Source organism: Sinohyriopsis cumingii, chromosome 4 (genome assembly GCF_028554795.1).
Source record: "Sinohyriopsis cumingii isolate HCF-2022 chromosome 4, ASM2855479v2, whole genome shotgun sequence".
Lineage (NCBI taxonomy): Eukaryota > Metazoa > Mollusca > Bivalvia > Unionida > Unionidae > Sinohyriopsis > Sinohyriopsis cumingii.
The window spans coordinates 70,587,298-70,614,747 of record NC_142964.1 but is presented as its reverse complement, the minus strand read 5'-3'; the positions used below and the strand labels follow the sequence as shown (position 1 = coordinate 70,614,747).

The 27,450-nt window shown below is 34.5% G+C and overlaps 1 protein-coding gene across 2 annotated transcripts in view; it reads left to right on the top strand.

The window, feature by feature from the left end:
* Positions 1–4,857: 4,857 nt before the first annotated feature.
* The window catches only part of LOC149801420 (3'-5' RNA helicase YTHDC2-like), a 128,090-nt gene continuing 105,497 nt past the window's right edge, over positions 4,858–27,450 (top strand). For both annotated transcript variants that reach the window (XM_089955522.1, XM_089955521.1), the window contains exons 1-3: positions 4,858–4,965; positions 13,507–13,716; positions 18,917–19,007. In XM_089955522.1, coding sequence (XP_089811648.1) covers positions 13,512–13,716; positions 18,917–19,007 — 296 coding nt within the window. In that variant the 5' untranslated portion in view covers positions 4,858–4,965; positions 13,507–13,511. The remainder of the gene's footprint in view (positions 4,966–13,506; positions 13,717–18,916; positions 19,008–27,450) is intronic.

Here is a 27,450-nt window from a genome sequence, read left to right as displayed (position 1 = left end):
GTTTTATAAAAACGTTATGTTTTAAGAGCATACATAACGCCTCTTATAATAGATATGTTCTTCATCAATAGTTATGTATGCATGTATGTATGTATGTATGTAAGATCCCTCCCGTACTTTATCGGAGCCACGTCAACTTATAATTATTAGTTTAACATCAATGTTTACCACGAAAGTTGTCTTTAAAATAAGATAACATTTATTTAGAGTCGGTGTAATTAAACCAACAATTTAACATAACCTTTACTGATTTAAAAATAAATAAATTGTATGCCTTTTCTTCAAGTCTTTTGAAACACCAATAAATATATTTTTTAAACAGGATTTTTTATTTCATGTGATTTTTCACTTAATTTTTCCCCCAGCCTATTTCCAGAGTTTTGGCTGATTTACTGACCGAAGTAGTATAGTGGGACAATATGGTCTCAAACGGGAATTAACATTAACTAATGTTAAACCAACAAAAATAGGAACCCTGTGGCCTCCGACTGGAATTTAATATCGAGACTATATGGGGAGGGGGGTGCTGTCTTTATGGCATCTAACTAGAAAGGTAATGTTAAAATTACCGTAGGTTTAACATGATGTGTTTGTTTGGCGGCAAGGAAAAACGTGACTTTTTTATTCCCCTTTTCGCTATAAACGCTTTTTAATAAGCCTTTAAGGCACAATGCTAAAAAAGTGTAGGTGTAACATGTACTTTGACCAATCCATTCATATAATATCCATGCCTCCTCCCCCATTTACTATCTAACACGCGGTTTGGAGTGACCAACATTCAGATTTTGTGAAAATAAAGTAATTCTTTTAACAATATATTATCTTTAATTTCAAAACATCTGTGGAGCAATCTGATGTAAATCAATCAAAAAGAGTTCGTTCTCCTGACCACAGTAATACTACATTTTGTTACATATTTTGATCAATATAATCACACATTTGCGAATAAAAATTAAATTAACACTTCTTTTCTCCACTCATTTCTACCACACCATTCCATCGACTAGATGGTAATGGGTCAAGAAAGAGCAGTCAGTCTCATTTGCAGGAGGAGTCTATATTGAAGGATATATTATATATTATAAAGAAGTACTTAACGGCATCTCAGTAAAAAAAAAGATGGCTATGTAGTGCCAAAAAATGGTTAATTGCACAGTGAATGAATTGCACAGAACTTAAGACATAATGCTGCACAAAGCATAAAAGATAAAATATAAAACGTAAATATGCATAATAAACTGTGAAATATAAAACAAGGAACAACAGATAAAGTAACACGTTTAAAATCGTTGAAACGTGATTATAATTTCTTGTACAGACAAAATTCCCTTAAAAATTCCAAGATTTCCTCGGGTGGTACATTCTCGTAGTTTCTTCAAACAGTTCACGTTAAAATAACGCTGTCTCACGCGGTGCAAATCGACATACTTAACAAGAATGTTCTCAAAAATTAATGGACACTGGCATGGCACACAGTCTGGTCGCTGTTGTCCCCTAAATTGGTATCCATGAGTCGGGAAAGTGTTTAAAATACCGACGGCACATGACTACGACATCACTCAGGTTTGTTCTTTACGAGCCCTCATCATTTAGGGGTTAGTGTTAGGACTGGTCCCCTTGGTGTCAGGATAATGTGACATCATCCGACATGTCTGCGGCATGAGTCCCCTGTGCTAGACATCACTATAAACTGCCACACTGCAGACTTCGTAGCGATATGGCTGAAAAGTTTTAAAGCTACGTTAAAAATTCAAATCACACACATGCGCGCGGGCGCGCGCGAGGGATGCGCATCATAAATAGTGAGTTATTAAAGTTTGTTTGTGTAGTTTTCATTTCACATATTTTGCCAAATATGACGTACATGCCAACGGAGATAGAAACAGGCACGTATCCATTAAAACAAAAGAACAAAAGTTAAAACCACATTAAAAGAATACCCAAAATACATTTTCTCGATAAAAATTCTTGTTTACTTCTTTTTCAAAATACCCACGTATACAGAAAGGGTGGTGACACAGATTTAAAACAAAACAAAAAATATCAAAAGGGGTCGCCTCGAAGCTGGTTTATCATAGTCAAAGGTCAGAGAGTTGTCCACACTAATTAAAACAAAACAGCGTCTGACCCAGGGTGTTTAGATGGTAGGATTCGAGTCTGCATTCTTTCGGTCTCAAGTCTATCACGCTAACCACTGAGACACCGCAGCTTCTGGAGCCAAGTGTGAAGAAGTGTGTGATGAAGAACAGTAAAGAGATATAATCTATTTTAACAACTTAGTTAACATATTAATCGTTTACTTCACAAGATAAAATGGTATAATATTTCTTCCTTAAAATCTACTCTGGTAGGAAGTTGAATCATTACATTGCCGTCGACGAGAATCCTCTAACGTGCTTCAAATCTGGTCCATATTTAAACAATGTAATCAAATCCGATGTTTATTGAAATACTTTTAACTATTTCCAACTCATCAACCCACTGGATTTCGCACCATCCTTCACTCACGAGCGCGTGAGCAAACTATGCGATTGACCTCCATCCATCTTTGCTAGCCAAGGTTCCGATATGATAATCCCATCTACGCCTTGGCAAATCGAAAAAAATGTTTTTTGTAAGTTTAGCATCAAAGTGGATGCAATGGCTTGCCGCAGCATCCAATGAAATTCACAGACCAAAAGCACGGAAATAGGTGCAGATAGGGTTATCATATCGGAACCTTGGCTAGCGAAGATGATAGATCTACGTTTGTTCTATGTCTTTCACAACCAACACCTAAAGCCCCATGTATACTTATACGTATAATGTGTAATCTTTCCTACTCTAAAGTGCGTGATATCAATTATGTATTTTGTACATATGTGTGTAAGCACTCATGCTATTGTCATAGATGTTTGCATGATTGTGTGATTACTCCTACCATTATCAGGGGCGATAACCAATATGATTGAAATCAAATCGCCGCTGTCCTACGTGAAGATCTGACGACGACCGCTTAAGGGCCATGTTCTGGTGACCTTTGAATTAGCCAATATAAATGCAGCTTTAAAAAATCAGAAAGTGAATCAGATCGTTCGGTTCACATTCACGTTCTTTATCCTCACTGCTTAGTCTCCGAACGCGAAAATATAAGACTTCATGTGACTGATTGTTAAAATTAGCGATTATGGTAATAACATAGGTTGCAAGAACATGAAACCCAATCGCTCTCTCTCTCAGATTTTCATGTATAACAGTGGATATCTGATTTTAATTAGATTGGGGTGATAGCATGTTTGTATATGTATTATCACTGTTACCATCTTGTTGGTTAGTAAATGCGGGTATAGGTTATTAGATAAACATCCATTCCAGCGTGATAGAACGTTTGTGCATCTGTTAGCATTCCTACCCTTTTGTTGATTTGTAAGTGTGAGTGTTGGTCAATCACAATGGTGCATTGGTTATAAAGCTGAGTTTTAATATTACATGTATTTCCATCTTTTTGGACGGTTGTAGCATCAACATTCTCCTTGTACACAGGGTGCGATTTTGAAAACTGTTCCTAAAACCATAACATACATATGGGCTAATGTTAAACTCGCCTTGTTTCCAGCGTGACATATGTTTACATTTTTAAACCATGAATATGACAATCATTAAAAACTGCCTAATGATAACTTCTCCTTGTCTCCCAAGTGTCATATGTGATATGCTTATGTGTGATTTTTAAAACTACCCCCCACCCACATACATGCACACACATAAAATTAATTTTCCATTGACTCCAGAGTGCGATGATCAAGTTCCACCTGTAGACATTCTTCTATGAAATTTTCCCAAGATGACGGTCTGATGTTAAATTCACTTATCTGTAAAATTCATTGCTGTTTACTATACTAAATCTGATTCCTTTTTATTTGGTATGCTTAGTTTAGTGATGGAGTGAAAATTCACCACAAATCGTCGAGGTACAAGAAGGCCAAAGCTGCCACCCTAAACATATAACAGGAAAAGAAGCAACAAACAGACTTTCTATAAGTGTTTGAAGATATTTTAATCAGCGAGATGCGAGAATTGAGTATAGGATCAATAACCATAGAAGTGCGGCACAAGGGCTTTAGCGATTATACTCATAAAAACAGTGGCGTACACAGGGTGCATGGCGCCCGGATCGACGATGAAGGCCCAAATGGGTTTTCGCGCTACAGGACCTCTGGCGCCCGTGCTTTTGGGCCTCGAGACATCTGGCGCCGGTGCCCTCCACCCGTCCCCGTTTGTACGCTTCTGCATATAAACCAATATAAATATTCTTCAGGTATCCATTAATGGAGTTGTTTAATTCATTCATAATGTCTGATTAGTCAGTCTTTCCATGTAGATTTTTCCATTCATGAATAACTTGTAAGTTGAAGAAGAAAAAAGTAGTTTCGAATATTAATCGAGAAGCAACTTAACATTTTAAATTTGAGACTGTCCTAAACGAAAAGATGTTGTGTTTAGCTGAACAAGTACTCATACTAATTGTCCGGATTTGTGAATGAAAAATAAAATATGAATTTCAAACTTCGGAGAAAGTAATTTTTCCCGAACACAGTAGTTCCGCACCATGTTAATTCGAATCAAGTAATAGTACGAAGGAAGAAACAAAAGTTAAACCAAATACAAAAATCGAAAGGGATACATATTTTCAAATATACTTTCCAGCTATGTTACATTTTGTATGAACAACATTTTAAACTTAAAATACATTATCTGGCGAATATAACTGTAGATATATTATTTATTTTGTTCCATCTATGATGCAGTAGCCGAATATGCGTTCCAGTTTATCACAATAAGAATGATATGGTATGTGTGTCCCTTTTAAATTCCAATGAGAGAGTATGGCTGCCGACAATTGAATTTGGACAACTAAGAAATATCTGTTCGCTTATGTATTTTTTCGTACCAATGTAATTCATAATATTGGTGTGAGAAATATCAGTAAGTACACAGATATCATTTCTGTTTCATTTCACGGATTCCTAAATCAATATTCATCGTGTTTACTTTGCAGGAACAACTGTTGTTGATTGAAATAGAAAGTAGATTTTAGTGTTGGTAATGCACAATTCATTACATGTGGGTAGGGGATAGTACACTGAGTGTGAACAAGTGACTGTAAATTATGGTAACAGTGATGGCCCATTTCTTTAAAATTAAGAATCCTCAAACATTTAGCAATGAATGTTTGAAACGATAACATAAAAAAAAAAAAACAAATTCCATGCCTTTTTCGCATAATAAATAATACTTTTAGTGGTATGGGTTTTCTACACCTACTGTTTGCAATCAAATGGATTTTGTTGGTCCTGAACAACCTTGACAGTAGGTCCTAAAACAAAGTATTTCCTGTATTACCAGAACGCTGTATTATCACGGTATTTAATCTTCTTATCGGTACGTATTAAACTGTTTTGCTATTGCTGCTTATAATTTGTAAAGTTTTATTGGCTATCCCTCTTTCTATTCCTATGAAAAAAATCGTTGTCAATCGAAGCACATAAGTGTAAATAAAACAGATTATGGTTGCTGACTCAGATTAACATACCATGGGGGAACAACTCTGTATTATTGTGGTATTTGCCTAACTTATGTATGGCAGCACGCAGATATTATAATATACATAAAATACAACTTACCTATGAGAAAAAAATGCCCACTCTTATGTTGGCATAATATTTCCACAATAAACAAAAGGGTCCAATGATAAAATCGAACACAAGTATAATTCAAGTGTAAATCCATGAATAACAACGTTACAGATTACAAGCAATTATTATTTAACATTATATGAATTTTAAATGCGATGCGGGCAATGAAATGTAAATACATAACACTGTTATTAATATCATTGAAATATTACTGATTTCAAGAATGTTTAACTGTTATTCTTATTTTCATACGAGAAGCATGATCATAAGCAACATTTTGTTCATTTTGGTCCATATTGACTACCATGAAATGAAAATGCAACCTTAAGGACATTTATGTCACCATCAGATTATGACTGATAATCATCAAACATCAGATGATACAATGAATATATTTCATAATCAAAGCCAATGCAGGTATAACAGTTCGAGTGGAGTTTTTTATATGATAATCAACATAATTGCATGTACTTTACAAAAAGTGATGTTCATTCTTTTTCATTGTAAACTTATACAAAATCTTGACATTTTAGAGGAAATTGTGTTATAAGATATTTGCATCCATCCTGGTTACAGCTTTACATTTGTAAACAGCTGCTAGCTGGTGCATGTCCAAAATTAATTGGAAAATCCTGTTTGCCGCAATGATATAGCGCCTGCGATAATACATTGTTGGAGTATACTGGACATAGCAGCATTTTATGATGAAAACAATTGCACAATTGTATAGGTATTTTTGTAATACTAATAACACAAATATCAGTCAAAAACATTATACTGATCTAGTGTTATTATCTTACAGCTTTCAAAAATGAGGACATGCTGGATAGTGGGTGTATCTGTACCATTTATATGTATATATTTAAGAACAGAAAAGGATGACATGTACATGAAAAGACGTATGACAACCTTATCTGATCCCCAAAATGAACAGTGTGAAATATTTTTATATTCTCTTCACACTTATCTAACTTTACATCTGTTTATTCTACCACAACTTGTAATTTCATTTTCTATTCTTCATTAATGAATGTGTCTTGAGTTTAAATCTTTAACCACTTTCTTGGTATCCTTGTACTGGGTTCAAGGCAAAATGTAAAAAAGATAAAAAAAATGTGTTGTCTAATATTTCCTCTTTATGTAGACTATCAGCCAGAGGAAAGCCTATCATTGTATCCCACTTTCTGAAGCACCCATATCTTTGTAAATGACTGTGCTGTACAATGATACAGATTAATTTAGCCAGTGTTTAAGTGTCACATGCAAAACAATATCAATAACTATTTTTCACAAATGCAGAAAAATTTCATTAAATATGTATATGACTGATTGTACAAATAAGCATCAACACATTCCCTATATATGACATATTTGACACACTAGAATCCACTGAAAAAAGCACATGGAAGATTATTACATCTATCAATGTCATATTTAATGTAACTAAATTGCGCTGTAATTTAACATTGACAGAACTGTGATGTATCCTGGTCTAAAGTATGTAACTGTTCACGTCTCTTACTTGATTAGGATGTAATTTTGTTAAAATTCATCTTTAATTTGGGGACCCCGAGTGGTCTAAAGTGCTCATAGTTCCAGATCACTGTCATCTCACCTCTATCTGCATGGGTTCAAGTCAGGCTCAGCTAATGTGGGTACGTGAGAAAGCCTGCCAGTTGCTTCCCATGGGTTGGTGGTTCCTCCCGGGGTTTTCCAGGGTTCTTCCTCCACCAGTTATACTGACTGCCATGTATAGCCTATCTTGTGCTGAAAAATGGCAGCACCCCCGATGCTTTAAACTGTACCTGTTTGTTCATGCGAAGCATCTGCCTGATCAAACTGTTGATTATAGAATTTTTTAAAATGGTGTCCAGAAAGTGATGCTTGTTTAAGACGAAGGGAGAAAATAAACTTATAGAAAAGCGTTAATAATCAACACAGAAGAATCAGAAGGAGTAGTTAGATTCCTGTTAATTAAAGCTGGAAAGGACACAATTACTTTTATTGGACATCACATGCCAATTTGAGTATGACTTGTGGCGGGAGATATGATTGCTGTCATCAAGTGAAATGGAAAAGAATTTCCAAGAATTATATCAAGTTGAGAGATAGCAACAAGCCATTGAGCTGCATAGGGCTTGGAACTAGAGTTTGTGCAGCTGTACTAGTATAGTGGTAAATAAAGTCTACGCGTACTTTATAAACATTTCAGTTGAACGTAATGTTTATCGTCGATGCGTCGAACTTTTAATTACGTTTTCCAGCTTTATAATAGCAGTTATTGATATTTTATTGCACCTTACTGAAAACTGTTCAATCTTACATGAAAAAAATCAATGGACTTGTTCAGGGTTGGCAGGTCTGAAATATCAAAGATGTACATCACAGAATTGTCAGTTCACTTTTCGACTTATTCTTAAATTTTGTAACAAATTTTGGAGATTGACTCTCCTCCTCCTCAGAACTGACACTATCTTTCTGTTTCTTTCTAGCCTCGGTGTCAGAATATTCATCACTGGCAGATTGTTTTTGAGACAGAGATAGAAAAGAAAATATACTTCTTTGCACCATTGTGATTTTAAAGTTCAGATGTATGCACTGAGTGTTATGTCCATTAAATTTTTTTTCTGAATGATCCATGACTTAAAGTGTTTGAGGTTTTGAACGTTTGCCAATTTAAGCAAATTAATTGCCGATAAAATACAATTCCAAACAGAAAACTGGCTTAGCAAGAAGCCATGTATTCTCATTTTGTCTACCTGATTATATTTTAAAGTGCAATCAAACAAATGCTGATATTTTATCAGAAATGAATCCAGTGAAGTCATAAATGATTCCAGACTTTTAAGCATCATGCTAAATGAAGCAACTTACCAATAAAACAATTAAAGTTGGTCCACTTCTGTTAAAAACCAGCTTCGTGAGCCACCATAATGATATGCTTCAGTTCTGACCACAGGGGCTTGTTACAAAGAAAATTAGGAGTTTACGTCAATGAACTGAGGGCTGGAGTCTAACCTTTAACAATATAACAATGTCTAGATTATTGTTGAGCAGATGTCATTCTTTGCCTCCTACAGTAAATTTGTTCTGGACAGCGTACTCTTAGTAAGAAAGTAAGCTGGAACCAAATCAAGGGTAATTAAAATTGATGTTCCAGCCAAAATATACATGCGTCAAAAAGACGCACAAGTCAAAATTTCTGTGAATCAAAAATGGATAATTTTTTAATTGCAAGTGTCAAAACCCTAGGGTACATGTCTGTTGAAAATCTTGTTTTTGTACATCGAGTCTAGAACTTTGAAAGCTTTCTACAGATACCTATGTTGATTAAAGAAGTTGGTAATTTTATAGTGTCATTGGAATCAGAAGTCTTGAAAAAGTCTACATAAGACTATAAAAACAACTTCTTTTTACTCAGGTATTTCTGGCCCATTGTTTTAAGGGAAAAAAAACATTATCTATTACTGAGTAGCTTTTGCAGAATCCCAGCTGAGCTTCTTCAGTTTTATTATTGGCTTCATACCACTAAATGAGGTGTTGGTTTAAAATTGTATTTAAGATATCAGTGAGAGAGATTCTCCTGTACTTGTTAGGGTTATCAGAAGAGCCTATTTTGTGTAACAGGAGGAAAATGCTTTCACCCCATTGTTTATGGAAGTGCCTAGTAAAAAACTGTGTTAAATAATATGACTAAATAAGGACATATACTTGGAGTTTTTTTTATCATTTCGGCTATTATTCCATCCAGTCCACTAGACTTTCCTGATATTAGGGATTGGATGCTTTTGAGAACTTCAGCTTCAAATATCGGAGTTTCAAAAACATCAGGGGTTTCAGCCATAGAATTTAAATGGTGGTTGATTTCTGAGTCACAATCACAACCTGAAGTACCACTGATGACTCAAAATTGTGCTGTTACTGCATACTTTGCATGTACATGTTTGTTTGATCAGCTTCCAAAGCTTTGAGACATCTGGCCTTCATTCTTTTTAATTCCTGTTTCTTTATATACTTATAAATCTCTGTTTTCATGTGAATCGTATTGGTACTCATTTTTGTCAGATTTTGAATGAACTATAAATCTAAAATTTATGGAGAGAATATTTTTTGCCTTTTGAGGAGATTACTTTGTTTATCCCACCAAAATGGTCTTTTTCTTATCTTTTTTACCCTGAAACAACATATATCAGGTTGACTTATGATATTTATCAATGATGCAGTGCACAACTTCTCAATCCCACAGGATAAAGAATGATTATATTGATATTGAAATTCAGAAAGTTCACATTGTAATGAATTAAAATTTCATTAGTCTTTTTTTTCTTCATTTTATTTGTACCTGTCAATATGTGTATAATTCTAATGTTGGCAAGTGGAAAAGTGACCACAGACATAATGGGAAAGTGTACAGATTCACTGTTAGAGCCAGTTTTGAAATCTGTGCAATATTTAAAGAGGCCGATTGAAGTGATCATATAGATATCTACACTGTCCCATTCATTTGTGATACATGTGATATTTCCATCACAATCTTGATGCATTATACCATTTAAGATACATGTATGTATAGAGTATGTTTCACATATGACAGTCAGTGAGATATGGAATGCATTACAAACAGAACCAAAGATCATGAGAAGAACTTAGCATTAGCTAATTAACCTAAATAAACCTTATATGTATGCATAAATGGGATATATATTGAATTTGCATGTAAGTGTTGTGGTTGTGTATGCTTTTCCGCAAGTGTGTGAGAAACACACATGTGATTCTAACAGTGGTATGCCAGCATTTCAACTTTAAAGGCCATCTACAGCACATTTTTTTCATAGAATTAATTTAAAAAATATTTTGTGTTTTTATATGTTCTGTCAACAGATTATAGAAATCAGCCAGAACCAGTCTACTGGGGACCAGAAATGTCTAGTTCCAACAATGCAATGACTGGTGCAGTGAAATGTGGCACTGCTGTAGGATTAGATTTGTTCATGTCCCTTGGTATTTTAATTTCCGGTAGTACATCAGACTGTTCCAATATTTGAGCTCTTTGCATCAAAATCATATGGTATACCTGTCTGATGGGTCAGTAGTTGAGAGTAATCATAGAATTCAGCAAGGCTATGCCATTGGGCATAACCGACTTTTGATCCGGAAATCGGATTCCACCGGACAGTATGAACTTCCGATTAATCGGAGTCGGACAAGGCAGGAACGACTGATTCGGATAATAAAAATAATAAAGTTGAATTTCTATAGCACCGTGTCTAACACTGCGTGTCATTCGATAGTGCGTTAATAAAGTTAAATAAGAAGTCGGAAAAGTCCAATATGGTCAACACAACGGGGTGAAACGATAATACTTGAGTTAGACTGAAAGATTTAAATTTATTAAAATATATAATACAGTCCTACCCGTTTATGTCAACATCCTCAATAATGAAGGCATAATATTGAATACATTGACACATGCTAATGAGGTATTAAAAGAAAATGATTCTTACAATCGTAAATATAAATAAAGTTAATAAGGAAACTTTCACAGCACAATAAACTTGTTTCAATCACCGATCACTTTGGAAAATGCAAGAATCGATCAGATTTCATTGCTTTTATTTAAGTCGCCACAAGAGGCCAACTTTATAGGACCAAACAAAAGCCTGTTTTATTTTTATTTGACCGCGACATTAAAGCATGGCAGCAAGATCAACTAATTGTTGAATAAAGTACAGGATGGAACTGGCTGCTTGCCGACATAAATGATTAAGGCGGGAAAATTAAAGCCTGGCGGCAAGATCAACTAATTGTTGAACAAAGAATGGGTCGGAACTGGCAGCTGGTCGACATAAATGATTAGGCGGCAAAACGTGTGTAACACGGTTTAAAAAGTTAATTTGAAAAACCTTTTAATTTAGCATTTCCGATTAATTGAATCATATCCGGAATCGGAAAAATTTCATGCCCAAAATCCGGAATCGGAAATCAGTAGAAAAATGCTAATCGGTTATGCCCTACTATGCCACAATAGTATACAAAAGTCTGAAAACTTGAAATTTTGCCTGGATACTGTACTAATTGTTCATTCATTCTATAAACTTTAACTGAGAAATAATGTAGTTCATCAATTGCATCTGAAAGATTAAAATCTCATTTATTTCATATCTTAAATGTGTAAATTGTTAAATGTTACAGAAATAAGATAAATTGAAGAAATCTTCATTCTGTACATTTTATCTTGGTAAAAAGGATAGATCCTCTAGTATTAATTTCATAATGATTATTATTGTATTGAAATTTATCATGTGCAATTAGGAAGGACCTATTTTACTTTTTTTATATAGATGAATTGTTTGAGGAGAAGAATGTGGTGCTTTATAGTATAAAGGAATCTCTTTGGCTGTAGTATTTTGGCAATAATATGTTTATTTCCTACCATGGTATTGATATAGTAGAGGTGTACAGTATACTGGTTATCATGGTATTTTTTGTGATGGTACATACCACAGTACTTTTTCAAAGTACTGGTGTGTCAATAGTTCCTGTCAGTAAGAAATGTATGGAAATTCCCTAGGAATCTTGTTACAAGTTTAACGATATTAACAGCATGTTTTTATTACTCATTAGAAAGTAGATCAAAAAATTTTAGAAAACAGTTTTATCTGTCATAGATTAATGGTGAATTTTACAAATATATTTATGATCTCTTAATTACATGCTTGACACGAGTCATGCCACCATGGTGGGCAAATGGAATGTGATTAAGCTTATTTGTGCCAACAGAATAATGTGACTGGGTTGGACATCATATTACATGTCTGCGGCATGATGCTCCAGTGCTGGACATCACTATAAACTGCCACAATGCAGACATCATAGCAGTATGACTGAAAAATTGTTAAAGCTACATTAAATATCCAAATCACACCCACACACACACATAAAATTTCAGATTTAAAAAAAACAAAAATCAATACCAACAACAATCACATCATAGATTAGTTACTAGCATATGTGAATGTGTTCAGTAGATGCATTCATTTTTAAGACTAAAATCGTAGCACACTTATTTTCTGTCAGATTGTTACATAATTGCTGAAGTCCACCAAAGATGTTCTCATTTATTTGAGTGTTTTATGTTTGCTGGTATTTTCTCTTAAATACCTTGTCTTGGTGGCATCCTACTTAGTCCTATTTTTATCAGTAGGCTCTCTAATGTCAGCATGTCTTTCACAGTGTAAGATATTATGTAACCCTATTCATTCCACTTTAGTTACAGCTTTCAGAACATGTATAACAATTAACATACACATAGCAAATTCATCTACTGTATGTACTGGCCATTTAATTTTGTGGGACGGGTTTGTGATTTTAAAAAAAAAAACTGAAATCTTTCTCTTTTTATCAAGATAATTATATTTTTCCAAATAATATCATGGATATAATACAGTGATAATTTTGTTAGACATTTTTCCTGCTTTAGACTGACAGAGTTTAAACAAACACTTGTCAGGCCCTGCTCCAAAACATTTAATTATTGGTGCTAATATCATTGCAGCATACCATGGTAAGACTCCTGGTACATTCAGAAATACTGTGGTAAAAAAATGTTTGTGGTACCCAGCTCTGTGATATAGTCTTGCTGTTTTCCATCTTTACAGTTAAGTTTTCAACTTGAATCCATTTTCAGGCCATGAATTTTCCATGAACATATGTTTGGTTCTTCAAAAGTTGCAAGATTGATGAAGTAGTACCCTTTAGTTTTAGTAGTGTACATATATATTTACATGCTTTCTGAAAAAAATATTGTTCAATTTTCATTATACTCTGTCAGGAAAGATGTCCCAGCCAGTGGCCCCCTCTCCTGTGCCCAGGCCAGCAAGTACCAGCAGCCTACAAAGCATCAAGAGCAATTCCTCCGGCTGGAGTGATAGAAATCGAGATCGTGGGCCACGACCTAACCAGCCGGTCTGTATCAGTGAGGAGGTTAAAATTGGAGTAAACCTTGCTGTGGAACGCTTTCGCATGAATGAGGAGCAGAAAGGTGGATAATGCTTTGAGAATTTTCTGATTTGCTCATTATGAATTGCCATACAATTTTGGGGGAATATTATGTTAAAATTCTTTTAATGTTTAGCTTAACTGACCATAAGACCAAGTGAACTTGTGGTAATGCATCTGGCTTGCATTGGTTGTGTGTCATTAGTCAACAATGACTATTTTGCACTTTTTGTTTCAAAGACCACTGGATCAATTGCAAAACTTGGCATAGAGCTTACCAGCATGTAGTTCATTTAAGTTTATACAAATAATGCCTGTCTGCTGTCAAATACAGTAACCATTGCTAAAAATTTAAAAGCCTCTTCTCAGAAGTTGCTGAACAGAATTTGGCCATATTTGTGAAAAGCATCCTGGCATAAAGGCTTTTCAGGTTTATATAAATAGTGCTGATCTGCTTCAATACTACCATCTTTACTGAATATCAGAAAAACCTTCAAGAGACTTCTCAAAAAGTGTGAAATGGTATTTTTCCAAATATGTCAGAAGGCATCCTGGAAATAAGGCAGTTCTGGTTTGTACAAATGTCTGTTGATACTAAAAAATAGTAAAATCTTCAAAAGATTTCATAATACCATTGAAAAGAATTTGACCAAATTTGATAGAATTCATCCGTACATGAAGGCCTTGCAAGATTTTAGACTCAATGTTCACTCTTCTAACAGATATTGCTGTTGTTGCTATTAATACTAGAAAAACCTTGAAATGACTTCCATAAAAGATCCACACTCTAAACATTTGACCAAATTTGACAGATCATTCTAGAATAAAGACTTCACAGTTTTGTGCAGTTGATGATGATCCATTATTAAATATGGCCACTGTTACAAAAACAAAATAAACCTTTAATTTATAGGAAAAAATGCTCAGAATTCTACCAAATATTTATTGAAAGCATTCTTGCATAAAGGCATTCCAGACTTTATTCAAATGATGATCCCCAAAAATATTTGGCCTCTGTTTGCAAAATTAGAAAAACCTTTTCTTTTTGAATGTGGTCAGCAGAAGTTGACAAAATTAGACAGAAAGCATACTAGAGTAAGGCCCTTAAAATAGCCAGTCAACTGTGAATTATGGATGTCATTTCTAAAAAATGTAAGAAGCTTTTATTTGTCAACATTATAGCATAAGTCATCTTGGCCAACTACCCTGGCATTTGCCTGTGAGGTAGGTGACTGCCAGGTGAGCAATCTCAAGCCCAGTTGGATGTTTTTAACCAGAGGAGCAACTCAGCTAATGGTTTGACCAAGGAACTACAGTAATATTTCTTTCTAAATCTTAAAATTGCACATTTCCCATAGGATTGCAACCAGATTCAACACAGAGTTTTGGTTTACTGGGTTCACTAATGGGTTTCATGCACAAATTATTTGTTGCAACATTTGATAATTGGTACCCTTTTTTTAACAAAAAAAATGCTGCAAAAATATTGATAATGCTCCATTATGTATATCTCTTTTTGGATGCTGACCAGAAACATTCTGTCTGACAGGTTTGATGAATGGCATTTTTCATCACTATCTAGCCAAGTTATTGCCCTCTGATCAGCTCCATAACTGTACAAATTTTGATATTCTAAAAGAAATCTTTGAAAACATAACCAAAGTTTGTGTGAAAGTTAACTTGCATGGCCTTTTATGGCTTAAAATTAAGTTGTGCCCAAATCACAATGACATAGGTTTCAAAATGTAAATGTGCATATCTTATTAAATTTGTGCAGTTTTATTGGTTGAACTTTGCAATATGAAAACTCTGAAACCTTGTGATTAAATCAGTTTCCAAGCTGAACATGTTTGTTTAAATCTCTATTCAGATTGTTTCCTATTACAACTCTGGCATCTCAAATACTCACAGGGCACTTACTACGTGCCAGTAGCTGGGTAGTTTTCCCACTTGAATCTGATAGAGGAGCTGGTTACATTTTGCTGCCTCCTCTACCCCAGAATGGGGGAGCACACTCAAAGATCCCATGTTACTTCATGTTACTTCCAGTTGATGGAATGCTTTGACTCTTATTTCACTCTTAAATACTAAATTTTAAATGTTAAAAATATTTGTTAACCACTTTATCTGTTAGGAAAAGTTTAGGGCTTTATCAGCTAGTTGAAGTTTCAGAATTCTGTGATTTCATTTCTGCAACACAACTTTGGTATCTAAACTTCAAGGGTGGCTTGCATTTGTGGTAAGGATAAACTCAATTACCTGGTCAGTGGTAAGGGTCACTCAATGAAAGAAGAATAGCAATTTCAGCACATAGCTTGAGTTCTCCACCACCAGTTACCAATTTTCTGGATAGTTTGCACATGGGTTGAATAAGAACCCATTGGTTTGGGGGTCAAAAGGTCAGATGTCAAGGATGCTGAATGAAAGATTTTGTTGTTGTTGTGGGGTTTAACGCCATTTTTCAGCACACGATAGGCTATACATGGCGGCCAGTATTAATGGTGGAGGAAGAACCCGGGAAAACCCTGGAAAGAACCACCGACCCACAAGAAGCTACTGGCAAGCTTTCTCACATACCCACATTGGCTGAATCTTAGACTCAAACCGCCGCAGACAGAGGTGATATGGCAGTGATCCGTAACGAAGAACGCTTTAGACCACTCGGCCACTTGGGGCCCCTTGAATGAAAGAAGAAAAATCGTTTCTACACAGTAACTCAAGTTGTCCATTATCTTCAGTTAATAAACATTGTGGATGGCTTTCACTTGGGGTATGGAAAAAGTCCATATATATATCATGGTCAAAAGATCAGAGGTCATGTAATTGAGTAAAAGAAGAATAATGGTTTCTGCATAGTAACTCAAGTTCTGCATTGCAGATCAGTACCAAATGTTGCTGATTGCTTACAAGTAGGGTATGGAAGAAGCTTTAAATTTTGAAATCAAATAGTTAAAGATCAAGGACACTGTGACTGGAAGAAGAAAAAATAGTTTTGCAAAATAACTTTTATTTCTACAACACAAATGTGAACTTAACTTTGCAGATGGCTTGCACATGTGGTTTAGGACAATGACTATTGCTTTTGGTGTTAAATGTCAAAGAAACAGTGGCTAAAAGGAGAAAATTGGTTTATGCATGAAAATATCAGTTCTCAACAACATACCTTCACCACCAAAGTTTGTGGATGATTTATCCACTGAGTACAAAGAAGCCTGCTAACTTTGGGATCAAAAGCTCACAGATCAAGGTCACCAAGACTGAAACAAAGTTCTTTTCTGCTTAACTTTACTTACAGATCGTGTACCTTTTACCAAGTTGGTTTTGTTGTCGTAGGGTTTAATGCCATTTTCCAGCACAACATAGGCTATACATGGCGGCCAGTGTATATATATATAGATATAGATAGATAGATAGATATATATATATATATATATATATATATATATATATATATATATATATATATATATATATATATATATATATATATATATGGAAGAAGAACCCAGAAAACCCTGGAAAGAACTACTGACCCATGAGAAGGTACTGGCAAGCTTTCTCACATACCCACATTGACTGAATCCGAGACACAAGCCCATGCAGACAGAGGTGAGATGGCAGTGATTTGTAACGGTGAGCGCTTTAGATCACTCGAGGCCCTGACCAAGTTTGTGGAGGGCTTGCAATTTAGATATGGCTGAGGCCTATTGGTTTTGGGTAATAAAGGTCATGATCACTCTGGCTCAAAGAAAACAGTTTTGCAGAATACATTCTTGCTGCTGAGCCCTGCAAGTCTGCTAATAATTCAGAATTATATCTCACGCAGTTTAAAACTAGTTATGCATGAGAACTCGTACAATAAAAACTTAACTCATGTAATAAAAATCTATGAAGCAGAACTAATCTAAAATGAAGTCAGACAGCTTTGCTCTGTCTAAGGTTGTCTACTTTAGTCTTCATGATCAAGATGTTTTTTGTGTGTGTCTGTTGACCTTTTTGTTACTTCATTCCCACTGTCTTATTGCACATGACCAGAAGTCATATGCACTCAAGACAATGGCCATTTGTATGTTGACCAGAAATTAAAGTTCCCTGTCCTTGGATTTCTGCCATGGATCATGTTATTGAACATGTCATTGATAACTTGGAGTCTTTTATACTTAGGACACATTTCTGTAGACCACTCATTGAATAGTAACAATTGAAGTTTCTCTTGATCAGAGTTAGAACATTGATAGCATATGATGACCCCCCCCCTTTTTTTAATAGAAAATAACAGTCAAAACTTAAGATCCCATGTTTGTGTTGAAGCAAAGGCCTCTGCAGACTACATATTTCGAGAAGAGTTTCTCTGCATAGGAACATTCACACTGGAAACAAAAACAGATTTTTCATCTTTTGAAAATGTCAGCAGAATAATGCAGTTTAATGGTGGTTTATATTAAGATTTCAAATTCAACAGAGTACCTCTCCAGCTAATACTTGGCAGCAACACTTGAATAACTCGTGTTTTGCAATAAGTTCTTGACCAAACTTTATGCATGACTTGCACTTAGGATAATAAAGAAACCTATAAATTCTTGGCTCAGTGGTTAAAAGGTCATGGTCATGGTAATTCTAATAAGAAAATAATGGTTTCTGCACAATAAATTTAGTTCAAGAATGCTTCCTTGACCAAAGGTTGAGGTCATTATGACCCATTGGTCAGTAATCTCCAGAGTAAGTCATATCCTGATACCTACAGAGGATTGTTAAATACAGGTCAGTCCTATAATGTGCTGTTGATGTTACTCTTGTTGCACTCTGTATACATAATGGTATAACCCAGATCATGAAATCTGATGAGGATATGCATTTTATTTGAGTTTTACTATGCCCTTATCATTAAATTAGGTCACTAACCCATATTTTATGCTTCACTGAATTTGTTTTCAGTTTTATATTTTAAGTTTATTTCTCAAGTGCTTTTCATGCTAGAGTCATCAAATTTAGTGATTGAACATATCTCTAGTAGTAGTACCCACTTCCATGAAAAGAAGTTGACTGTGACCTACATTTGTATTTGACTGGCATAGAAAGATTTTGTATTAGGTCATGACTACATATTATTTTGCATCCATTATAAATTAAGTACTGTTATACCTGGGATCAAGAAATTTGGTGAGGGGATGCATCTTGATGAGAATAATGTAGAACTTGTGGATGTTAGCTTTAGTTTTTAATCTTGTGGCTTTATTTTTCAGAACTAGAGTTCCCTTCCTCACTTACAGCTACAGAAAGGGCATACATCCATAGACTTTGTGAAGATCTGGGGCTAAAGTCAAGGAGTAGAGGGTATGAATACATCAAAAGTTGATAAAAATAGCTTTATTTTGTGTGTAATGTGCAGGCTGAGGTTTACCATTATGGTATTTGAGAATTTCACGAGCAGCAGTGAAGAGATTTGATCTGGGGAAAAATTGTGCAAAGCCATACAGTGTTTTATTTGGTGAGATAAATAGTTGTCCCCTACCTTTTCACTGAAAGTGGGGCACACAGCATTATAATTTTCTTTCTCTCCCTCTGTCTATCCATCTTTTGTTTTTGTTGTGTAACTTGTAAGCCTGTTGAGATTAAGGGATGAAACTTGTATTTGTTTAGCATCATCAGAAGGTGTGTTTCATACTGAATTGAAGGTCAAGGTCGGGTTCAGTATATAAAGTTTTCCACCACTTTCTTAACATTTTTTAACTTTCAAATCTGCTGAGATTAAAGGATGAAAATTGCATCAGATCTTCAAGGTTAAAATCATGTATCAATATTTTAGGATTAGATGTATTGTCCCATCCTATTTAGCTTAAAAGCTATTTGTGATAAATTGATGAAATTTATTATCACCAGATTTTTTTATAGTCAGGGACACTACAGGGTAAAGATCATGCAACATTTTAAGGTTTCTTTTGTTTTAAAGCAGTTTGAGGTACAAGGTTGAACCATGGTACATTGCTCTTTCAGAATTTGATGGCAACTCTTGTATCATGATCAAAGTTTTCTATTTAGGGACAAAATCATGGAAAAATTTGTTGCCCATTTCTGCATTTTTACTCTGATTATGACCAAGATAAATCATGAACCTTGGTTACTTGCCATATCTGTTATGTAACTTTACAACTTGGTGACAAAGGTCACAATCAGATTTCATCAATGTGCACTAAAGTGAGCTTAACTCCGTAGGTAGGTCATATGTTCACAGAATTCACTTGTTATTCCTATTTATTCATTACTTTTTGATGGCCTCTTGCATAATCATTTGGAACCTAGGATTAACCTGTTATTTTTGCTTATCTGTACATGTAGAATGGGAGGTATAGCAGTAAATAGATCTTTGCATATGTGTTTTGTTCTTGCGACTAAAATACAATTCATAGTCATGTAGGCATTGGGGACTGATCTTTAAGCTACAGGCTAATTGTTTAGAATTTGATTACACGTACCTTTAAATTGCATTTGTTCACTTTTTTTTGCTCCTCATTGCTTGGAAGATCTATATATAAATGCTTCGAGAAATACATACAACAAAGTCACTGTTACAGTACGTCAACATTTTCAGACAATGCCAAGCAAGATGTGTGATCCAGTTTAAACTAGATTGAATAATACACAATGATGTAACAGTGAAAGCACCACATGTTGGAAGAAAATGGAACTACCTTCTACATTGGTAATGATTAGACCTGACATATGCTTTCCTTGACCTAATTTAGTGCTAGTCTGCCATTGTAAACGTCCATACCAATCTCTCTATTTCGTCCAGAAGTTTTGTGATAACTAAGGTACAGAATACTTAACAGTTAGGAATGAACAGACTGGTAAAACTACTTGATTATTAAAGTTTAGAACAACAATTAACATTTTATATAAGGTTAATAGAGGCGCCTACATGACTATGTTGATGTATCAGAGCTAAATATAGATATTCCAATGCCTGAGGCACATTTAAATCCAGATTGGGCTCCTGCTGTGTTCAAAATGAGTCACCCATTGGGGCCTGCCCTGAAAAAATGTTATTTAATTTGCCTGAAAGAAACCTTGAGCCTACCTACAGAATGCAGCATTTTCATTTTCAAGTTCATGGGACTCCATTTGAAGGTCCAGCCACTTCATGAAAATCATTTGCTAAATGGTATCAAAAGCAATATACTTTGTGTAAAAAGCAAAGCATGTGATATATGAATGGGGAACTGTACTGTTTCTGTTTTCTGTACTTCTTTGGTACTTATAATTAGTGCTTACTTGTACTGCATGAATTAATAATAAACTGCCCCATTGTGATGCTGACTTGAACACTGGTTAAATATAATGAGCAGCTGGAGGATTATTGATTTATAAAAGCCCCCCCCCCCCAACAATGTTTTTCATTCTAAAGGAACTAAGATCATTACATCTTTTTTTATTCCATTTGTCTCAGAGAGTTGGTATTTAATTTTATTAATCTGGAGTGTTTTCTGCAATTGTGACACATCCACATAGCTACAGCTCTCCCCCATTATGACGTGGTTGTCAGGGTCCATAACTACCAACCATGTTATATACTGAACAGTGGAATAGTGAAAATGATCAAAAATGTTGAGTATACTTGTATGTTTGGGGAAGGGGTATAAAAAAACACCAGTCAAATGCATTATAGTAATACATAATCTTTCTTCCAAATCTTACAAATTTTGATCCTGTTCTGAACATTGTCAAATGAGTTAATGTCCCTGTAGCACAGCTTCAGTGTCTTCAAAATCCTCCTCCATTAATCCCATAAAATCACAATCCAGTTGATGAAATAAGCTTTCCTTTTCCTGGACTTCTCCATTGCAAGAATAAAGGTCTTGATACACTTGTACATACTGAGAAAACTAAATTCACTTTTAAATCTGATTTCACTGGAAAGTGATACTTAATTGTTTCAATAGACCTTATTCGTACTGTAGATACAGAAAGCAAATGAACACCTATCTCATCTGGGTTGCACTGCAACAGATTCCAGAAAGCAGTGGCAACAAGCTGGTCTTTGTATAATCAATGAGCTGTGTTTAAAGAGATAAAGTCACTGATCTGCTGGAGTGGCTTTAGTGCTAAAGGCAAATTTGACCTTCGTGTGTACTTTAGGCAGATACAATAGTTAATACAAACCAGTGACAATTATGACTTATTAGAGACATGGGTAATTTCAGATATTTAATAGCCTATTAGAAATACAATATCTTACCTTGACTGAATACAACAGTGGCTAATAAGAGTTAAACCATGATCTTTAAAATGTGTTCTGGTAATGTCTAAATCAAGTGCACTAGTTGTTGTTCTGAAGGTTTCAGATGATAGATGTCAAAAATTATTTTAAATTTATTTTAAAAATTATTATTTTATAATTTTGATTTTGGGGTCCAAATTGCTACTGCATTAAACTCAGAATCACATTATAGTGAGGCAAGTTATAATGGAGAAAGCTGTATCACATGATTAATTATGAAACTTGAAGCTACTGTTTTATACTGTTGAGATGAAAACTAAAAAAAAGAGACCAGTGCCTTGCTGACTTCATTTCTGTTTTCAGTGTTGATCAAGATAAATGGAGATGTTTTTCTGCATTCAGATTATGAAACTACTTCAAGGTTCCAAAATATTCATACCTACAGATGATAATAATATATATCAACCTGATGGCCAAACTGAAGGCATACAGTCAGCGATTGAAAGAATCGAAGTGTATGCCACATTCCATACCTGATTATGTAGAAATTGTGAAATTGTTGGTGATCTTGTCAATTGCAAGCCCCTTGACAGCAGAATATGAATGAGTATTCATTCTCTTGAACAGTATCACAAGTATAAAGGACTGGCTTTTTAAATTTTTGGAAGGGTTGTTTGTGTCAAAATAATAGTACAGACCTATGGCCTTGTCTGGCAAGAGGATTTTAAGTTGGGGCAAGTGACTTTTTTCAGTCACTTGTCCAGGGCTTATATGAGAAGAAAATTTTCTTCGGACACTGTCTGTACACTCTCTGTTGTGTTTATGCATCAGTGCATATAAAGTGTAATAAAATCAGGTGACAGAGAGATTTAGAAAGCAAGGAAATACAGTAGAAAAGATTTTTAAACTAAACTGTTGGATTTTGGATAGTATTCTTTTATTGTGTCAATAGTGTCATATGTTCTGTTTTTACAGAAGTAGAGGAAAGCATCTGTTGTACACCTGGTATCTCTGTCCATTCATACATCCTCACTGCATCTCAAATATTCTTTTTTCTTTGTTTTTAGGCAACAGTTTGGAGTGGATTTCATGTCACCACATGGGAAGGGGGCCAAGGGGGCTAACTATGTATATACATGTGCATTATTTGTACATTCTTTGTTAAGTGTTTGCATTTTGGCTGATGACAACATAGGTTTTATGCATACTGTAAACCAAGAATCAAGATTCTTGGATGAGGCATTGCATCTTGATGAGTACTATACCCACATCATACGATACATAGCTGTGACACATTTCTTGCATTGCTTTGGTGTAATTTTATGTTTTAAGATTATTTTTCAAGCACTGTTTATGCTACAATCATTAAATTAAATGATTATTTGCATCCTTATTAGTACCACTCCCTTCAAGGTAGCTGTGATCTACATTTTACATGTAACTGTCTTAGGCTAAGTTTTTTGTGTTTTGCTCATGACCACATAAGATTTTTTTGCATCTAGTGAAATTACTTTCCTACCTTGACTCATGAAACTTTGATGAATATGTGTATTAATGAATGCTAAACCTTTGTTGTAAATGTAGGTCTCAGTGAGCCATATTTTACACTTCACTGACTTTGGTGAATTTTGGTGTTTCGGTGTTATTTCTTCTGCTCTGGTTATATCACAGTCATTAAACTGGACAGTTGTATGCATCTCTTTTGATATCATAACCTTTGGATAAAAAATTCACTGTGACCCACATTTCGTATTTTACTGGTTTTTGTATGTAGCTTTTGGAGACATAACTCTAATAATGCTCAGTCTTGGGACAGGAAAAATAATGTTATTATCATAAATAATAATACTTGTTAAATTCTGGTGATGTATTTCTTTGTGCTAAATGATTTGTTAAGTTTCTCTTCAGTGCACATAAACGTGAAGTATTTTACTCTTCTTCATCTCTGTAATCATTAAGAGATATGCAGAACAATTTTGATTATGGTTTGTTTTTTGTATCACTTGGTTTCATCTAAAATTAACAACACTGGTAAGGAAAAATCATAAGATGTTGAAAATGAATTGATTTATTCCAAATTTTAAAAAAAAACTCTTTGACAGTTCTTCAAACAAGTTTTAAAATCAATTAATTTATTCCAAATTAAAAAAAAAAACTCTTTGAAACTTCTTCAAACAAGTTTTAATTATCAAGATATCTCTATTAGAACCAAAGTTACAATAACATTATGTTGTCATTAAGTTGTCAAAAATTGATTCATTTTCAGAATTTATTGTCTTGTAACAATGCCTGGTTTGTTTTGATCCATGACAGATAAAACCAACCATAATCTTAATTAAAATGGTGTAGTTTGTTTATTTTTGAAGATATTTTTATGAAACTTGGCAGTTCTTTGTAAGTTTTCCTGCTGAATGTATTTTGCTGTCAGATATTTTGTATGTTTATGTGGTAATGAGTTAGCTTAATTTTTTTTGGGTAAAAACTCTGCTAGGCTGAACCCCAGATCATCATAATTGCTGCCTGAGTGAAAGTTTCTTGAATTGGTGCAGATGCTTTCTACATTTTATACATGAATCGTGTCCCATGCAAACCATGTAATTTTAGTGACAAATAAAATTAAAAACTTAAGTTTTGTGCATATCATTTAGTCCTAAAAATATATGTACCTGATCATTTCAATTACTAATGACTTGATTATTTCTTTTGGAAATATTTTTGAAGATGGAAATCTATCTTGTATTTTCATGCAAATGAAATGACCCCGAATCAGCTGTGAAGTCATCCCAGTGTATTGTTCTCATCTGTTCCAATGATACAAGACCATCAGACATTTGACTCAGAAATATCAGGTGTTGACACAGGGCTTTATCCTGTTTCACTGAATTAAATGATAGTTCAGATTTGTATACACCCCCGTCCCCAATCTACAGAGGAGGGATATAGTTTGCCCATATCCAGGTGTCCTGGTCCAAACAGTCAAAGAATTTGTCTGTTCAGTAACTTTAGAAGGACAGAAAGAGTTGATATAAAATTTGATATTACGTTTTATATTAAAAAGACCTAGTTTTAAGTTACAAGTTGGATTTTTACCATTTTTAGTGCAAAATTTTACAGGGTTGTGGCCTCTTTTTGACATGGACCATTGCAATTCAAGTTTGTTTCCACTTAGTAAGTTGTGAAGGTCTTTGTGGATTGATATGTAATTGGCATGATGCTTTATTTACATTAATTATAATAAGCAATATATGCACAGATTAATTACATGGTCCTGCACCTGACTGCTTGACTTAGATACCCAACTGGAAACTCTGTTCCTCCTGCAAAGTTTTACACATATTAATTATTATATCTGTTTCATGACAATATAGGACAAGATCGATTGTCACTTTTGTCTTGCATTATGGTACAGAGTTATTTCTGCTGTTCCGTCTGGAACTTTGCACCTATAATTTGACTCTATTTAACAAGTTTTAAAATACTTCATGGATATAATTCACACTTGGTGCAGGCTTTATGTTAAGAAGACCTAGGTTATGTTTGATTTGAAGTGTTGCAAGATTTTTCAGAGGAATGGGTGTTTAATATTTGAATTTTCTCTTGATTTCCCACACTGTAACTTTTGAAGGACTCTTGGATTAAAACCAAATTTCATATGAGGCTTTATATATAGAAGACCTAAGTTGAGTTTAATATTTACTGTTTTCGGGGACCCAGATGGCTGAGTGATCAAAAGTGCTCGTCTTTACTGCCATCTCACCTTGGTCCATGTGCATTCAAATCTTGGGTTCAGCCAATGTGGGTATGTAGGAAGCTCACCAGTAGCGTCCCATGAGTTAGTGGTTCTTACTGTGGTTTTCACAGGTTCTTCCTCCATCAATATAGCCTATTTTGTGCTGAAAAATGGCGTTAAACTCAAAATTGCAATTTATTGTCTAGGGTTGAAATGATTCATCAGTATATCAATACTTTTACCATACCAATACACATATCAAAACAAGGCGGAGAATCAATACCAAATGATACTTACCATATGCAAATTATTTTAGTTTTCAGCAATTATGAATAATTATTAGTTCATGTTATTCTTTAAATTGAAAATTCATCTGAGACAGATGATGCAGGCACAAGTTTTCATTTTTGTTAGAAAGAAAAAGGCTATTGGCAACACCCTTTTGCCTTCTACAGATTAACTTAGAGTGATGTGGTTAGCAATCTGTGCTCCTCTTTGCCAATTCCATGCTAATTATATTATCCAAACAGCATGTTCAGTATAAAGCAGACATTTCACATGTGTTCCAGATGTATAATGAAGTACTTTACTCATCATTTAGCCAAACTTTTTCATTTTGCAATGTTTCTTTGTTGATTCATATCTTGTTTTCCAGGGTCGAGTTTAAAAGCCATGCTACCAGTGTGTCATGCAGTGAAATATCTTACATTGCATTCCCATTGATATTTATTATTTGTTCCGGTCCTGGGTCATCTTCACTAGTCAAGGTTCCGATAAGCCTATTTTCACCTTGGCGGATCGAACAGCTATATTGGTGCTTTGCCCTAGCAACATTTTTGGGTTTCATGTGTTACCTCCCTTAGTATGCAATGCCAACTTACCAATAATGTGGTTCATTGTACATCTGCAGAAAATGGTGGTTGCAATTGACCTCAAAAGGATACTTTGGAAGTTTAACATTGAAAGTATGACTGTGTGCCAGAGGGAAGCCATTACATGTGTATTTGAATGAAAAATATTTGTGCAAACATGGACCAGCACTGGAAAATTGCTTATTTATCAGTCCATTCAAGTTGTGTGTTCCCCTTGAAATGATTACATAGGAATAACCAATGAAATTCACAGACTTGAAGCTCAGAAATATCTGCTTGATATACCAAGGTGTAGATAGGGTTATTGGAACTTTGGCTAGTGAAGATGGTCCAGGGTAAACATTAACCACCAATCAGAACTTATGTAGCTTATTCCTAGCATGAGAAACATGAAGTGTTGGAAAATAAATATAGAAACTTGAGCAAAAGTGGCCGTTAATTGATCTGTAAAGTACTTAATGTTTACATGGGGAACAAATTGAAATGTCTCTTTTTATGTTTAGATGTTTAATTCTTTTATAGAATGGGAGTGGGTATTGTCAATAATTTTCCTTAACAAAGAAAAACAAGTATCTGTGAATCAAATTACTCTTTTGCATCTGCAGAAAATACAGTGTGATAGATTTTTTTGGTATTCATCCACATTATCATGCCCGAACTTATTTTAGTTGACACTTAACATGCACAAAGAAATTGCATTATTACTTCTGTTTTGAAGATAATATCATAATGTCTTCCAAATTAAAGTGAGACTTGAAATTGGTAAGATGTTTTTTAAGCATTTATTCATTGCAAAACAAAGGGTGTGGTGGTCAGAGCGAGTCTTGCGTTTGATCAAATGGAGCAGTCTTAAATGGCCTAAAAGATTGAATTGACCACACTAGATAATCTGTTTGGAACTATTTTTGTTATCTTGTCATAGATAAAAAATGACATATAAATCGATGCTACATCTAT